Source organism: Dermacentor andersoni, chromosome 2, assembly GCF_023375885.2.
Source record: "Dermacentor andersoni chromosome 2, qqDerAnde1_hic_scaffold, whole genome shotgun sequence".
NCBI classification, from domain to species: domain Eukaryota; kingdom Metazoa; phylum Arthropoda; class Arachnida; order Ixodida; family Ixodidae; genus Dermacentor; species Dermacentor andersoni.
The window spans coordinates 199,075,526-199,093,596 of NC_092815.1; the positions used below are offsets into that span (position 1 = coordinate 199,075,526).

At 45.8% G+C, this 18,071-nt stretch overlaps 1 protein-coding gene across 1 annotated transcript in view; it reads right to left on the reverse strand.

Annotated features, from left to right (window-relative positions):
• LOC126540250 (glycerol kinase 5) overlaps positions 1-18,071 on the reverse strand; it is a 203,267-nt gene that overhangs the window by 17,351 nt on the left and 167,845 nt on the right. Inside the window, exons 13-16 of the mRNA XM_050187050.2 lie at positions 17,363-17,413; positions 13,322-13,365; positions 8,692-8,858; positions 3,411-3,544 (exon numbers count right to left, since the gene is read on the reverse strand). Coding sequence (XP_050043007.1) covers positions 3,411-3,544; positions 8,692-8,858; positions 13,322-13,365; positions 17,363-17,413 — 396 coding nt within the window. The remainder of the gene's footprint in view (positions 1-3,410; positions 3,545-8,691; positions 8,859-13,321; positions 13,366-17,362; positions 17,414-18,071) is intronic.

Below are 18,071 nucleotides of genomic sequence, written 5' to 3' on the forward strand. Positions count from 1 at the left end.
GTGTGATCATACAGGACGTTTTGTACACGATTGAATTCATAGTTCTTTCATCGTGCTCCCGCCGTTATTCTAGGATGGGATTTTCTCTCACGCCACAATGCCATCATCAATTGCGCTCGGGCTGAGATTGAACTTTTCCACCTTGGTGACCTGGCCTCAGTCGATGCTCATCCTGCCGCTAAAATTGTCGTGAAAGAAGACACCTGTATCCCCCCATGCTCTTCAGCATTCGTACCAGTCTTCTGTAGTACCATATCCGATGGGACGGTCTTCTTCATTCCCTCTCATCACTTTGTTACCCGAAAAGCGCTTCCTTTGCCCTTTGCAGCTCTTGACCTTGTCGCCGGTGTGAGCACGATGCCCATTTATAATCCTCTTTCATCGCCACTATCACTGTTCCACCGCGAATGCCTTGGTTACATCGAGTCGGTCGATTCAACACAAATTGTCTCCGTCCTCGACGAAGTGTCTTCTACTGCCGTCCATGAACTAAGTGCCCTCTCTGTACCAGACTCAACATCGACTGGTGTGTTCAGCCCTTTCATCGTCGAAGATCTGACGCCTTCACAGCGATCTCAACTTGTCGCAATCCTTCAGCACTTCCGCCTTTCTTTCGACGTTGCGCAAACCTCTCTTGGCCGTGCATCGACAGTCAAGCATTACATCGACACTGGCACTCACTCACCCCTGCGACAAAGACCATATCGCGTGTCCGCTACGGAACGTCGCCACATTGCAGACCAGGTCGATGACATGCTCCGTCGAGGCGTCATTCAACCTTCCCAAAGCCCATGGGCCTCTCCCGTGGTCCTCGTCACAAAGAAAGACGGTTCCATCCGCTTCTGTGTTGACTTTCGACGGTTGAACAAGATCACGCTGAAGGACGTCTACCCATTACCACGCATTGATGATGCTCTGGACTGTTTGCAGATTTGCGGTCAGGTTACTGGCAGGTTCCGATGGCAGAGGCCGATCGCCCGAAAACTGCCTTTGTTACACCAGACGGCTTGTACGAATTCACCGTCATGCCTTTCTGACTTTGCAATGCACCTGCTACTTTCGAAAGAATGATGGATAATGTTCTGCATGGCCTCAAATGGAAGATATGTTGCATGCATGGATGCACATTTACAGCAATGAACCGAGGTCTGTGATGCACTGTACCTTGAACTAGCGCAGTGATCTATGCATGAATATAACAGACCTTATGCAGGAAGAAGAGGTGGTTTTTGATGCTTGATGCATTTGGTCAATTGCCCTCACCAGCTGTTTTCTGAGCAACAAGAAGCTAAACAAATCAGTGGATATGTAGCTACTGTGGAGACAGCAGATACATTAGTCAATGATGCGTTCTTTGCATAATAAGTGAAGACAGCGTCAAGCAGTGACCTCTCCTACACAGCTAGGTATAAACAAACCCCAAACCCTTTACAAGAACATGTAGTGGGGAGCTGGTCACGATTTGTGTAGGGTGGTGCAAATATCAATTTTTTGGTTCGAAGTGATGTCAAAGTAGTCCGAATAGCTATAGGATCTCAATAAACGTCAGCATAAGAGCCAGATGTTGACGACTCTAAGTAAAGCTGGTTGTTTACTTGCAAAAATGAAAAGAAGTTCACCTCTGCAGTCAGCTTATCTTCAGAGTGCCATTATTCAAATATTTTCATGCAATAAATGCATGTTCGGCATACCGCACAACTCCAGCGCATGACATAAAATGTTCTTACAGGCTCTTGCTCGCGGTTCTGCTTCAACGTACTTAACATTTTGTTGTGGCTTGAGATCTCGGAATCGTCTCACATTCACCAAATTATGCATTGCGCGACGCTGTGATGTGCGACCTTGACCACCAGTTCGGGAGTTCATGGGGTATAGCTCAAATGCGTTCCCTCTACACGAGAGCTTAGCCCGTTCGTCAAGCGCACAGCGAAAATGGTAGGCATGCTCGCCACTTTTGCGGTCTTCAGTCTAGCTCGCGTGTGATATAGGGCCCGAGAGACGATGAGCGGCAAAGCCCCCGCGACGGTTTGCCGTCCCCCACCGAATCAGCCTTGGCTGTTGGGCCTAATCAGCGCTATTTCACCAGATGCCGGCCACCAAAGTTACCGTTTAATGTCACATTGACGCGCCCTAGAGAAGCCATGCATCCACGGTGATTTTGTTAAAAAAATCGATTAGGTGCAAAAATCAGTAGGCTAGCGTAAACGAATTTGTCCATGCTTTGTATTGGCTATGAGCTATGCGATGCGACTTGCTCGCCAAAACCGAAGCTGTCGATTACATATGTTTTCAAATTTACCATATTTTCGCGCTTATAACAAGCACAAAATTCTTTTTATTACCAGTAAAATAGGGGTGCAGGTTATATGCAAATTTTGACTTGAGGTATGACTCCACGAGAGTGCGCATTTCACTTGAAGTGTGGTTTCCCGGCAGCGCGGCCCGTGCTGCCACGAAACCAGTTTTAGGGCAGAGTTCTTTGCCATCAGCATCACTGCAAAGTAGGGGAATAAAAGCTGCTGGCCTAAGTTATGATGTAGATGAAATGTGCATCCGAGACTGTTTTCAGAAAGGTTACGGTGTTTGTATGCATTTATTTCCACTGATTACACCCACTGAACATTCTTTCTTTTTCCGGGGCGTTGTAATTGTGGGTGCTGATTATACTTGGATAAATACGTATATTCCTTTGTTTCGTATACTTCGAAAACTTCTAATACTGAAATCGGTATCGAACCGAATATCGCATAGCACAATATTCGATCGAATATTCGAACGAGCCTAAATTTGTGATATCACTGCTTGTGGTTGCGTGATAGATGATAGATGGTCAAGGCCTTAACATTCCTATATAACATTAGGTTGGAAAATATCTAACCCACTAAGCCGACTACAACTGCATAGCTGTCACATGCACAAAAAAAGTACATTATGGAATGAAAAGCTTCAATGTTAAAAAATGCCGTTATGCCCCCTTTAACAGTTTCCAACAGTTAAAACAATCTATATATTTTGCTTGTAAAACGCATGCAACACTACATCATGTATCTTGTCCTTAACTATCTCATACATTACATTTTATGTAAAACGTGTAGTTACTATTGCATTAGGTCCCGTGTGAAATTCCACAAGACCTTGAGCTGGTTAAAGTGGCTGACAATGCCCCACAAGCAAACAAAAATACTTCAGCGCTGGGTCTCATGCTACAGCTTCTGTGAAGAGCGCTTTCCATAAAAAAAAGCTTTTGGCATGCTACCTTCAGTTTCAGTAGTTCAGAATATGCGATGTCGACCATTTTGGCTACGACTATGGCAATACCAGAACGTGGAAAAGCCTGGCTACGGCCTCTCACATCCAATTATCCGCTCAGCTTGAAACATGAATGCGGTCTCTTTCTTGCATGAGCTCACCGACAGCAAGGCCAGCAAGGTAAGCAGCACCAAGAGCACTGCTGTCGTGCTGGGAAGAGCAGATGATGGGCTCCTGTAGTAGGTCGGCCAATAGCTGCATGAGGAACAGATTTCGCGTCACTCCGCCAGTGAACCTGGGCAGAAAGAAAGGAACATGCCATGGTCGAGAGAGTCCGGCAAGTGGCACAAGAAGCTCCAACATGATTTGCGTAATTAAAGTGAAACGTCAGTCAAAGCAATAGTTTAGTGCTCAAGGCTGTCAAAAGTGCGTTTTTATATAGCATGACAATGACGTAAACTTGGAGTAGAGTTGGTGCCATCACTGAATGATTACGGTACCAGCTCTCCAGACGGAACACCCTCCATTTATAACTGATAAATTTTTGTAACTCATTATTAATGAAAAGATAATTATATTGTATAATTATATAAATATACCTTAATTACCTTCTTAATGTGATGCTACGCTCCCACCCCTCTGTCAGCACTTATCGTGGAAGTGAGGCCCCTGATCCAACGCATCCGGCACAGCATATATCCTCCCGTATCACCAGGAGCTCTTAATTTTAGATGCCTTCGTAAGTCACCTCGTTCGGTGGCGATGTAAAAATCGGAACAATTGTTCACTCCCTTCACGCATGATATTCTGTTCAGCTAGGCTACTTTTAGCTTTAAGCACTGCAAGGCAGAACAATTTTCAGTGCTCAACGTCAGTATACTTTTTACAACAAAGACAGCTTCCTTCTGGTAGGTGATAGGTGCACTGAAATAAGAAAACTAGCTGAGCAGTTTCCTGTTGACACAACACTGTTGCACGCAATTTTCTGACACACCAATCCAAAAGATATGTTCTGGTGCCGCAATAAGGCTTAGTTTTCCCCACAATTAAAATTATTTGTAGCATTGGAAGACACATAAAAGTAAATATAGCACATTATTTTGCTTTTGGCAAGCCTGTTTCTCAAGCAAGTTGCTACTGCCCATCGCTGCCAAAGTCCAGCACTTACTGAGTTTTGCATGTTGCTTTCTACAAAAAAATGAATAAAATAAAAAATATATACTACAGCCTCTGCTATTACCAATTGCTGGCAGCTTCTATGAACGGCAAGCACTATGCAATTTAAGATATCGTATAGCAGCTTAGTCACTTTTTTTATTATTTTATAAAAATGCATGTAGGCAGTGGTACAGCCTGGAAACTATATTAACTGTGACATGTTAGGACGACCAACATCAGCAGAAACAAACTAAGAATTTTACGCATAGCAAATTCTATTGATTCCAGTTTTCGCCTTCCACGACACATCTTACTGCAACTTGTTCAAGAAAACTTCTTATACACCACAATATTGACAAGTGTACTTCTTTATCTTTTCGGGCGACCACGTTTCACCGCCTAACAAATGTTATCGCATAGCGCAGGACGCGCCTGCATGTATCGCAAGTTTCTGGAATGTCATCGATGGTTCCGTCCGCTTTCTGGGACCGAACCTTGTGTAATATGATAGCATGTGCGCGCGACATGAATAATGTAGAACTGTGTGGAAGACACGCGGGTCCCAGCGATTACTCTGGAACATTCAACAACTGATGTATAAAAGTCAACGCGTTTGACCTGCTGATCAGATTTTCGCCGATCGCCGACTATGTTCGCCGCTGTCCCCGTTCTTTGAGTATAGCGTGTTTCTTGAGGGCACAAGTTCGCCCAATAAAGCGCTAGTTTTGTCGTTCCCAGTATTCCTGCTTTCCTCACCGTCAATACCACGTGACATCTGGAGGAGGTGCTTCCTATACATGCAGGCGCGTCTTGCGCTGTGCGATAACAGTTGTTAGGCGGTGAAACGTCGTCACCCGATAAAGAAGGACACGTGTCAATAGGTAGCACTTGTTTGGGGCAGCCATCTTCTGGCGGGAACTATGGCAACTGGCGGAAAGAACGAAATAACAACCTGTAACTCAGCCTGCTCTTATCGCATGCTTGTCACCAGTATTCGGTCACCATTGCTTTGGCATCGTGCAGCTGCCCCATCATCAAATCCGCAACTAAGTGCAGATAGCGCCGACAGATCGCGAAGGAGGTCGAGATTACATTGCTGTAAACGAGTATGCCAGAGTAACCAAAGTCTGCTCGATATGAATCTCAATAAACGGAACTTCAAGGGACCAGGGAAATATGTTCCACTTACCAGGAGCCCGGTTACTGAGAAAGATGTACAGGGGTGCAAGCACTATATGTCTTACACCCTCCTAACACTGTCGTCAGAAATGTTAAGCAGCAATAAGCTAATGTAGCAGCTGGTTTTTAGAATAACGAAGAATTATAATGACCTTAGCTTTCATAAAATGTATTAAGGCGAAAGCCTTAGACGTCTCATCCGATGAAAAATTCTATGTCCGGCGTTATAGCACCAAAATTCATAGGGAGTCGAACCCTCAACGTTTGGCAGGAGTCGAAACCACTACCTGCGGTGTTAAGGCAAATCTAATTAAGACACACGGCCTTTGGTTGGAGTTAAACTCTACACCTTTGGTGTTAATTAGGGTGAATTAGGTTATCAATTTCTTTATAAGAAAGCGTGAAGCTGAGGCGAAGTAGATGTGTCAGCAAAACCCGTGGTGTTCATTAAAAGTTAATTAAGACAGTTAATTATGATAATTCATTAAGGAACTCGAACCCACAACCTCTGGTGAGAGTCGAATTCATTTTAACATATGGGCGAACCGGCCATATGTCCAAGTTTGATTCCAATTGATATTGTGAAGGTCGAGAGTCTAGCCCAGCACCTCTGGTGGGAGTCGACCCCACAACATTTTCTGTTAATTAAAGCGAAGTTAATTAGGGTATTCGAACCAGTTGAACCCCGACCTTTGTTTGGAGTCGAACCCATGACATGTGGGGTTAAGGCAATGTTAATGAAGTCATAGTTAATCAAGATGAAAATTAAAGGTGAAATATCACGAACACCCAACAATTTGCAGTTTTTCGATATATATTGTAATAGAGGGCCTATTATGACTACACACATGTAAAAACTGGGCATAAAAAACACATCTCTGCCCAAAATATCAGTTAGAATGCGCCAGCTCTCCGGCGCCGACCACCATATTGCCATGCTATGTGTGACGTCATGTGCTGCATGGGACCAAGCCATCGTATGCTGGCACCATGTGAGGTCGGGGAATAGCTGCCGTTTGTTGCCGTATTTCACCCAAATGCCGCATTTTGCCCAGGTGATGTCAGAGGCGTACTCTGCAGCGTCACAAACTTGAAGGCGTCAATACATTACTGGGCGTTTAACAATTTATCTTTCGGCCACACAGACAAGTTTGCGCGCGTTCGGCTTATCGTGTGAGGCGAGTTCTCACCAGGTTCCAGAATGCAGCTGCCGCACAGTGACCCGTCTGATACGCAACATCATTTTTTCTCGAATGTAAACTAATGCAAAATGCAATCTCTGGCACTCTTTGGCCTAGATGCCACCGTGACAAAACTTTATTAGTCATGTGTGTACACTAATGAGACAGCGCAGTCTTGTGTATTAGGGATAGAGATCTCTGCAAGTAATGCCTAAGAATACCACACCGCCACGGTGGACGGGATTTTGCACTTTCACTCAGAGAGGTGAGAGAGAGAAACCTCTATTACAGGCCCTAGTCAATGCAGTAGAATGCAGGTGTTGTCAAAAGGCAGAAATTGTTTGCTGCCTCACAACACTGCCTCGAAATCTTTAATTTTCCGCTACCATTGAACTTTTTTTTAATATTGGAGGTAAGGCTCCAGCGAGGGCCTTAACTGCCAGCTTTACAACCAACAATTTTGGATGGCGCGGAATGAGGGAACATTATTCCGATCAGCATTCTCAGGATACTTCACATATTTCCTGGTATCTATGTCCATATCTATCCGCTTTCATTCCAACTTGGGTCACTCGGTAGTCCATGGACTACCGAGTGACCCAAGTCGGCCTGCTGTGCTATGGGAACCGTGTTCGAAGCCAACCATCGGTCACTGTGTATGTGACTCTGGGTATGTGACTCTATTATGTGACAATGGGTATGTGACGCTGGGTACGTGACACTGGGAAGGTGACAATGGGAAAGTGACATAGGGAATGTGACATTGAGAAAGTGAGACAGGGTATGCCCTGTCTCACTTTCCCAATGTCACATTCTTCAATGAATCTCTCTGAAATCAACTTGGGTCACTGGGTTTGTACCACTCTTCAGCAACAAAAAAATCCTTGAGCATTTCTCCGGTGCTGGGCAGAACAAAAGCCGCATCATATAGTATAATGTCTTCAGGAAATCTGGTTCAAATATTTGTTCCCACATGCGCCACACCCGGGCTTCGCGGCGGCGCTACTAGATGGTGCAGCGGGTCCAGAAGACAGAGGAGCCCGGCTACAGTACACACCTCACACATGACGCGTTTCTGCGGTGACAACACACTGCGTCGCTACATTGCTTCAATGTTAATATCATTAACGTCAACAGGCCTCCTGAAATCATTTCCGCCGGAATTCTAAACACATATTTAGAAGGTCAAGCATTATGAAAGGGCCAGCACAGTTGTCCCACTCATCTCGGGCAAGTGACTGTGCAGAAAAGCAGGTCTCTACAATTGCCCAGCAGAGCCAAACAGTGATACACTTACTCTTGCTTTGTCAGCTCTCGCTTTTATTGAACCTACCGAGCATCCGCCAAGCAAGCGCGTACTGACAGAAGCAACAGCTTTAGTGTATAGGAATGCGAGCGTGTTGCAGCTGCGTTAATGCGAAATCATTGCTGCTGCCGCTGCTGTGGGCGAAGGAATTCGCAGAAGGCTTCTATGTTCTCAACGAATATCCTTTCAACCAACTTTTATGTTCCCTTAGTCTCGCGTTTACATACTTTTCGTTCTGCCCCAAGTATCTGCTACAGAAAATATCACACTTTCTTTACACGGTCCGAATTTTTATCTAATGCTTAGTCACGGCGCCTTCCCCAAGCTCCTACAGCGTTTCACTCGCCTTTCGACTGCTGCGCACGTTCGGAAAATTTGATAATTTTTGCCAAAAGCACCACGTCTAGATCCAACGTCGAAGCACACTGTGGAGCATGCTGAAGTGCCGTTGAAGATGGATCGCCACAAACTTGCACAATTTGCAATCCCCATAGAAAACAGCTGATTACGTCGAACGGTGCAGGTAGGTTTGGCACCACCAACACGCATACGTCCTGCCTCCTAAAATCAGTCTTGCGCAATATAAACCACGAAGACGCATCCTGAACGGCTCCTCACCTGACGTTGCCGATGGCGGGTAGCCCAGAGGTGCCCTTGAGTAGCGCATGCAGTTGGTAGGTGCGGAACGCCAGTGACTCGAGCATGGCGCGCACCATGTGTGCGGGCCGCGTGGACGGCGACAGTCCAAGGAAACCCGCGGCAGCGTACGCGTCATTCATCGGGGCCTGCACAGCAACAGCCACTGGAACTCGCTTTTTCCACGACACGTCGGTGCTAAAGTGTAGGCGAGAAAAAACGAATTCGCGCAGAAACTCCCCTTGGAGTTGCCTCAGTATGTGTAAGCATTGTGTCACCTGCTCATCATTTCCAGGCAGCCCGGTTGTCATTATCAACGTTTTTGAAACTTGATCTGACCACTATAAGCGACAACGCTGCGGCGACGCGAGCTGCTGCGAAAGGCGGCGCAACGTGAATTGATGAAGTGAGCAAACTACTGCGGGTGTCAAAGCCAGGTGCACTGATGTCGTTCCGATCATTAGAAGCCGCTATCGCTCTTTAGCGTCTTATCCACCACGCGTCGGACCGCCATGATCGCTAATAATAAAGACGAAGACAAAGGAAGAGAAAACGACGACACGCGCACGTCGTCATTTTGTGTTCTCTTCACCTGTCTTCATCTTTATTAGTGGTCAGCACACAAACTAGGTCAAACTCAAGTTCTTCTGAACCGTCATGAACCGTGATCAACCGTACACCGGCGGTGCCTGTGTACAGGGCTGCCGTGCCAGCATGTGTTCTCGTAGCCTAGTTCGCACTGAAGCGAGACACGCAGGCCCTACCTTGAAAGCAATAACTGGTCAATAAACCCACATATATTACCGGAAGGCACCAATGCTTGCGGATTCGAGAACCTCTCTATTTAATTATGGGTTAGTTCTAGTCGATAAACATAAATACCCCAGAAAGTGGATGGGAAAAGGCGCCATGGTATTTAAATTGGTAAGAGCATCGCACGCGTAATACGAAGAAGTGGGTTTGTATCCCTACTGCAGCCAGTTGTATTTTACATCCGCTTTGATTTCCATTATTATATTACTTGCTTCATTTCAGTTATTAAATACAAGTAATTTCCCCTATGCTGTCCTTGGTGTCTTTGTTTGTTGGCTTCTTAGATATGACTAATAAAAATTGGGTCCTGCAGTTTCCTTTCTTATCATTTATATATATGCATCTATCAATAAACGCCTTTTCTCCGAATTACAAGCTACGGGAATGGGGTGCATGTTGTTCTTTTTAACATTACACTGTAGTTCAGGCAGGGAATGACGCAAAAACATCATAAATCAAATCCTAAGCACTGTGGTGAACAGTGTAAACCGAGCTTTCACTAGCGCTCCACCGTCCACAGAATTCCAATGCATTACGCTACTCCCCTTCTCCAGCCCAGCAATAATTTAGGCCCAGACACCTCTTCGTCTGGAATATGAAAACACCCGATGGAAGCTCTAGATAAACCGGCTTACCAACCAACCGACCAAACAAACAAACATACAAAAGAATTCAGTATGCTCGCTTACAATATATATTCGCGTGGGCAGCGGCGCATCGTCTTTCTTTGCACCTGCCTTTCATGTGTGTTTCATAGCTGTTGCATATGCCCGTCTTCCTCAGTTGTTAGTGCTTTGTGTAATAAAGATTCAGTTGCAAGTCGGCGCTGTCTGCTTGTGTGTCTATGCTGTCCCTGTACGGATCAGGCTGACATGTTTGAACATGAATCACGACTAACTAGCCAGGCTTTCAGCTCTTTTATTGGCAAAGGCTACCTCGCAGATGGCCCGCCAACCGGCCTTATATTTTGCATGCAAGCTGCATCGTTGCAGTTTTGAAGGCAAGGCCTTCTTTGGTGACTTCAGATGGATTTGAGGTTCATGGCATCTGGCCAGCTTTGCCTCGTGAAATTAGACTGAGGCTTTGCAGGACACGTAGGTCAACAAAAAAAGGGGTCAAAATGAAGCTTCGAGCTGAAAAGACGCACGAAGTTAGCGTAGCTATGTACAGAGCAGTATTAATGTGTAATTAGCACAAAAATGAAGAAATAATACCCAGGCAGGCTGATTCAAACTGCGCACGCCTAAGCCCAGGACCGGGACTTTACAGAACAGTAAATATGGCTCGATGCTGTAGACAGTGCTGTCTAAGCAACAAACCATGCGATACACTAGTGCACCGAAGAAGACATGGTCTTAACTTTGATATCAACCGCTGTCGACTCGCCTTTCTCAGTGTTTTCTTCAAGCAGTACGAGCAGGCCATGTACAGGTTTCTAAATGTATACAGAATTCGAGGGGCTGATACTGAATTGAGGGAATCAAAGAGTCAGTGAAGTGTGGCGATCACTCATTAGATCCGCGTAGCATGCAGTGAATGTTACCACGAACAGCAGACCGAACTTCGCTGCAGGGCGACTTTTTCTTTCCATATCTGCTGGTTTACCTTAACTCAGTTAAACTTAAAAAAAAAAGAACACAACGGGATTAACAATACCAGCCCACCCAAGTGCACAACAATTGGTTATTACCACAATCTAAAAAGTGTACTTAGATTAAAGCGAATGGCATTATTTGACCCTTTCAACTGTTCTCGTGGTCGGTAGTTGTCAGAATTGCACCACAAATACGAAGGCGCCGACCCGAAGGGCACGTTTCTCGCGAAACGCGAACTTTGAGATGTTGCACGAGACGCGAGCGTTTTGTGGCGTCTGAATGTTTATATGCAGAGGTGGAGCTCTCGCGAAGGACTCACTACCTCTCTCTCTCGTGGTAGTGGCTGCGGGGGAGGATGATAGCTCTCGCCATCCACTTGGTACTCGCGCGGCTATGAGAACACACGTGTGAAGAACCGGCGTGTATGTATAGGAACCTACACTACCGCCAGACATGTGCTTGTTAATGGCTCTGCACTAAACGGAATTACTCAATGAAACTTCAACCGCTCCCTAAATTTCCTCACTGCAACAACCACTCGCTTTCCAGCGCGTCATTCCTTTAGTAAAGCCAATAGCTTTCTAGAAGCATTCGACTATTTAGTTTACATTGAAACTAATCGTCAATGGCTTCTGTAGATTTATTTTTCACATGTTTCATAATCGTAATACATGTTCATGTGCTAGCTGTTAATGTGGATTAACAACTCACCAGTTACCTACCTTCGTTTGGCAGCTAAACGCGGGTGCCGCGCATATTCTTTGGCTGAACAAGCATTTCTACAATGCATGAGGTGGTATCAAGACATTTTAAGAATACAGCTCCGTTTTCAAAACGTCACTTAGTTATGTACAGTGGCATTCAATAAGAACTGAAACGTGGCGCCGTGGCTGATGGGGCATCAAGACTGAATGGCAACGCCATCATATCGCAAATTGCAGATTTATACACCGCTGAAATTACTAGTATTTATTAAACCAATTTTTCGTATAATGCCATTGCAGTGCATATTTGGAGCCCTTTAAACCACAAGCACCCCATGCCTAGCTCATACTGAACTTGCTTGTACGTTCAAACACTGCCACCTTTGAAATAGACCCCTGCGCAGCCGTAGAGTGCTCCCAGGGTTCCGCCATTTTGCGAGTAAGTCATGGAAGTACGTCCTGCGTGACTCCAAGCATCTCCTGGGATTCGCGGTTGATTTCAGCAATCGTATCAACATGGTGACCTCTGAGCTCGGTTTCTAATTTTAGGAAGACAGCAAAATCACCAGGGGTTGAATCCAAATCTGGCGAATGACCCCAGTCTTTCACCTTGAGGCTCACCACTTGGAGCGAAACTTGGGTGCGCGGGTACGACGAGGACACGGAGCAACAGCCTTCGCAGTGGAGAAGCCCAACGTCTCCGCGACCCAAAAATGGTTAGGTAAGCCCTCCGTTCCGCAATGCGCGTGCTCATCGCCTTTTTGACGTTCACAGTCCATGGTGTAAAATTTCTGCAGCACAAAGCACTTAAGTGCGAAAAAAAGGACAAAAAGGGTCGACAGAATGTTGACAGTATTGGGCACCAGAATTTTCTGCCAAATGGCCAGACCATGAAGAGCTAGTTTTACAGCCGAGCTTTAGCGTGCCTTAAAGAGGTTGTTCGCCAAAAACAGCCCGATCTGCGGTGCGCAAGAATCTGAACGCCGCACGACGACAATGCACCGTGTCCCAGAGCTCCCGCGCAAGCGATTCTCTCGCCGGGAACAACATGTTTTCTGTTCCACACGCTCCTTACTGCCAGAGATGGCTCCCACTCCACATCACTCTCCTCCCAAAATTAAAAAACCCAGCTAAAATTTGACGTTTTGACATGATTGCTGAAATCAAACGCGAACCATTGAAAGTGCTCGACTAGTTCTGGAAACGATTCCAGGACAAATTTGCAAATTGGCGGGGACATTGGTTGGGAACTATGTATTGTTGCGCGCTGAAACTATTTAGAAGGTGACAGTGTTTGAATGTGCATGAATAAATTACTTTCTTGAAAACGGATCGACTCTCCGAAACTTCTTGCTGCCACCTTGTACGAAATGCCTGGATATCAACAGGACAAGTATCATATTTGTGTACCCTAAAAGAGGGGTAAGAAGTATCATGACAGCACAGACACGCTCGAAAACAGTTGCTCAACCAAAAAACAGTATTTGAAGAAACACTAACCTGGAGGCCACTGAACGCAGGTATAAAGAAGACCCCCGCCGAGTCTGCAAACAGACATCATGACGAAGAATTACCATAGGAGAATTGCGGCCATGCTACACAACGTTGCAGCTTTAAAACGTGACACCTGTGGGATTCTACGGGCCATGATTTCAATACCTTCGTGTTCAAAATATCTCTTGCACTTGCGCTACATTTGAAAAGTTGCAGAATAGACCTTTTTCGGGATTTGCAAGTGCGCTTCTATGCACTGCAGATTTATCCAAATAATGGGGACACGGGTCATCATTCAAATGAGGACGAATTGCTAGCTGAACATGCTGGAGCCTGTCGCTCGCGCATGGTTTCGTCACGAGGGCCACGTCTACATTTCCCATGTACAATACAAGCAAACTCTTCGTGTGCACGCACTTAGCCCCAATGAATACACAGCAATTACTTGGACAAACCACCTCGCCGGAAAGCTAGCCTGACAATTATGAAAAGGATCACTGCACTTCCAGAAACTTGCACACTTTTTTCGCGTATGCTTTGTGTTGTGCACAAACCTTTCAGTAACAGTTGCGTGCTGTATACAAGAGACAAGCTGCACATTGCAACGTTGAACAGTATTCAAACTTCTCTGCAGGGAAAACTTCAGGGAAAACTGCGCTTTTCCTCATTCTTCATCACAACTTTTAGCTTCCTTAGACAGGCTAGAAATACTTTACACGCAGATGTACTGCAACGACACAAGTAGCGCAGTACATGAAACGAACTTGTTTCACAAGCGTCATGGCCATACTTCGGGCCGCCATCCCAGGCTACCGCCACTGCTGATTTCAGCGGTGCACCATGATGATGGAGAACATTAACCGAGCATACATGCATTTTACCATTAACGAAACAGCAGCGATGTAGGTGAGTATTCCATCGGCACTGGTGCAACCCCGCCTAGAAAATACTGAGGGATGCTGGCTGGCGGCAATTCCTTCCGACTATGTCTTCAACAAAGAAGGACTACGAAGGTAATTTTCCACACTCTTCATTAAAAGACAAAAAAATTACGCGGATTCCTCCACATATGTATACACAAAGGGCGGGCAGGAACACTGCAGGACCGCCTCCAAAAGGCCACCAACATAGTCCACGCGTATGCAGAACAGTGCAAGCTAGCCAATGCCCCCAAAATATTTGAGCTCTAGTAGTCGTGCAGAAGAGGCGACACAACTCGGCAGTGGACATACAGCTCTCGCTGGACAGACATAGTATCCTACCTACCTTAACCATCAAAGTCCTAGTGATCACCTTCTAAGGAAACTGTGCAAACAAACAGTTCATCCAAAAACTAGACGCAATGACATTCCAAATAAAAAGAATGCTCCGAAGAATTGCCAATCAGAAACACGGCATGAAACAACGAGACATGCCATGTCTGGTAGAAGCCTTCAACGTTTCTCGGATAACCTACCTCACCCCCTATGCCATTCTTCAGCTGGGAGAAAGGCAGAAGAGAAACACAATCATCCGAAAGGGCTAAAGAAAAGTCCTAGCTCTACCCACTGTTACATCAACTCCCCGTTGGCTAGCACTTGGACTGTGTAACACCTTAACAGGATCGACTGAAGCCCACCTCACTACGTAGAGAGTGTGTCTATCCACTATTGCAACTGGTCAGCATGTACAGTAAAACCTCAATAATTCGCCCATTGTTAATTCAAAAAATCGGATAATATGGACTCATCCTTTGGTCCCGGAAGGCGCATGTAATATTTAGAGCAATGAAACACTTGTTAATACTGACGTACTTGGCCGCACGTCAGTTAATTCGGACATCTTTCACAGATTGGCGGGCGCCGGAGCGCTGCAAATGTGCGACGCAATACCACAAAAAAGGCGTTAGCATTCACCAAAACGTAGCAGCAGAGTCCACATCGCCATAGTCATCAATAGAAATTGTGCGTGAATAGGATTTGAGAGCAACGTCAGAACGCGTCGTGCCTATTTGTGCCTCTAAAGCCCTTATTCTTGCGTTTACTGCCGCGCATAGCACCGCGTTCGCCAAGCGCCTTCATGACTGCGTTGTCGCCGTCCATGATCGCATCGACAGCGGCCGTTGGTGTCGTCCGCAGAAGTTGTGGCAAATAGCACTCTTGTTTTGACAGATTTTTGACAAGGATGAGGAATGCTGGCTACATCGCAATAGATGACCGCCAGCTCACTGGTGAAAAAATAATCGGGACCTTCGCGCCATAGTGAAAAGCGTGCTTCAAACGAAAAGGCACACCGAGGTCGCGCTGTGAAGGAAGTCGCGTGGCCTTCTCCGCTGCAAGCGCTAATCAGCCATGAGATGATAACTGCAGCTTCCGCACTGCTTTTATGTAAAATAGAAACAGGATTGGCTCATTCATTCAGTAAACAAAAGCGTGTTGGCATAGTAAGCACTTGTTTATTGCTTTCTTGATGCTCTAGATAATATGCAATTTGGTTAATTCGGACAATTCTTTTTTGTCACGTGAAATCCGAATCAATGAGGTTATCTAGGTTGGGCGCCCCCACAAGCAATTGACACAACGGCTGACATCCCAATGGACATGTGATAAACACTACGAACCCCCCCCCCCCCCTTCCACCGAACATGAACCCTCAACACCGCAAAGGGAGAAGACAAGCCAGAGCCCAAACACTCGAGAAACGATATGGGGACTACAGCATTGCAGTGTATACGGACGCTGCAGACTACGCGCACACGTGCACCAAAACTGCAGTCGTCGCCACCCCCCTCATAACGAAAACCCACTCTAACACACCCTCCAAGCGGAGAAGGCAGCGATTGCGTTTTAGCCATCACTCTGACAAAAAGCCGAGATTTTCATCGTCTGACTCTCAAACGGCGCGCCGTACATACATGGCCGGAAGAATCTCCAAGATGGCGATACTTATAACAGCCCGGAATCCTTCCCAGAAAGAAACCTCTCCAGAAAATTATCAATAATATGGACGCCTGCCCATTCGTCACTTCGGAGTAATCAAGCAGCCATGCATACGCCCGAAATCTAGCCAACCGGGCACCACTAGAGGATGACGACTGAGTACACCACCCTCTCACTATTTTCAATGACATCGCTAAAGAATACATGCTATTCCGACGCACATATGCTCCAGGTGCTGACACATGTCGAAAGAACAAGAAGTCCTCTTCCTTCAACTGCAAACAAGCACGTTCCCACACCCCTCGAGGCTACACGCCATCAACCCCACAATCGACACCCCCCTGTGCAGACACTGCGGCCAACTCACTACTATCATATGGTCTGGAAATGCCAGAATAACTCAGACTAGTCCTAATGGTCAGCTATGAATGACAGAAAGGACAAAGACAGCGAGCAGACCTAACAGAGTGCTGGACTACAGAGACCTCGCCCACCCGCCTGTTGTTTTTCTATTTATAAAAGTTTTTCCTCCCCCTCCTCTTCCACATGGGAATCGATTTAGGTGTATAAATATTTGGTGTTTGCGAGGAATGTGGTCTTCCCTTAAGGCGACCATTTGCAAGTACGGACTACACAACCAAGTTGGACACGTTTTCATTGAGAAATATTTCGTTGAGCGTGAACTGTGGTACTCCAATGCCACCAGACAGGTCCTGAAGAAACTACAGCATGCTGCACACGCTACACAATGGACGGTACGTGTCCTGTACAAACTGGCAATACGAGTTGGGCGAGTTGATGCAAAGACAAGAAAGACGACAGTGCAGAGAAATAGCTAGCATACTTTGGTGCAGAACGGGTTTCATGTTCAAAGCTGTCGGATACTGTCCGCTCTGCGAAACATGCATTGCATTCTATCGACACAAAACATTGTCTTCACACATCAGCGGCCGCCAGGCTCCATATCTAACAAAGCACATTTTCCTAGAACTATACCGCAAAAGCTATCCCTGAGTTCAAGGACTCGCCAAGAAGAAGTTGGTATGGGCGGGTTATAGTACAGGTTATAGTGAAAAACAACTGTCTTCTGGAAAACAAATGCAACCAGGTAACGCGTGCTGATACTTACTCTCGACAGATTCGGCGACGTCGGCGCTTTCCTCAGCGTTCCTGATCAGGCCTGCAGATAAGATGCAGCATTGATGAGCGTAGCGAGTAGAATGCGTTCAAAGCACGACAGCAACATGCTTATGTCAAGGCTGACTAAAATGTTGACAAAAAGAGTAAATTAAAAATTTTGTGAACTAGTAACATTCTCTTCAGTACACTATTCCAGGCTACGGGAGTCTGAAGTTGCTTCGTTATAGCTTAAATCAAATAGCGTTCTAACCATTACTTTATTTTCAGCACATTAATCCTGGCTAAGGGAGTCCGAAGTGGCGTCGTAATAGCTTAAATTAGCCAGGGCCCCAATCATTACATTATTTAGAGAAAATATGCACAATTAAATCAATCTTTGAATGCAGTTTGAACTATGTAATGATATCTAACATTCCTCAAGGCATGTCGTTATTATAAATCCTCATCATAGCACCAGCTTCGAAGTATATTCGCTTCCAAACGCACCGAAGCAAACTTGTGTTCCCTTGATATTTCTTAAGCAGAATTCGCGCACACCACGGGGCAGTACTGTACGAAATACCAATAAGCTAGCCTTTATCAACAGGGCTCATTTTTCTCCGTGCTCCTGGAGCCAATCCTGCAAAATTCCTTTCGTTCAGACGTCATGACAAGCTTGATCACCTGGACTAAAGGCTTCTTATTCCTGTTCTAAAGAA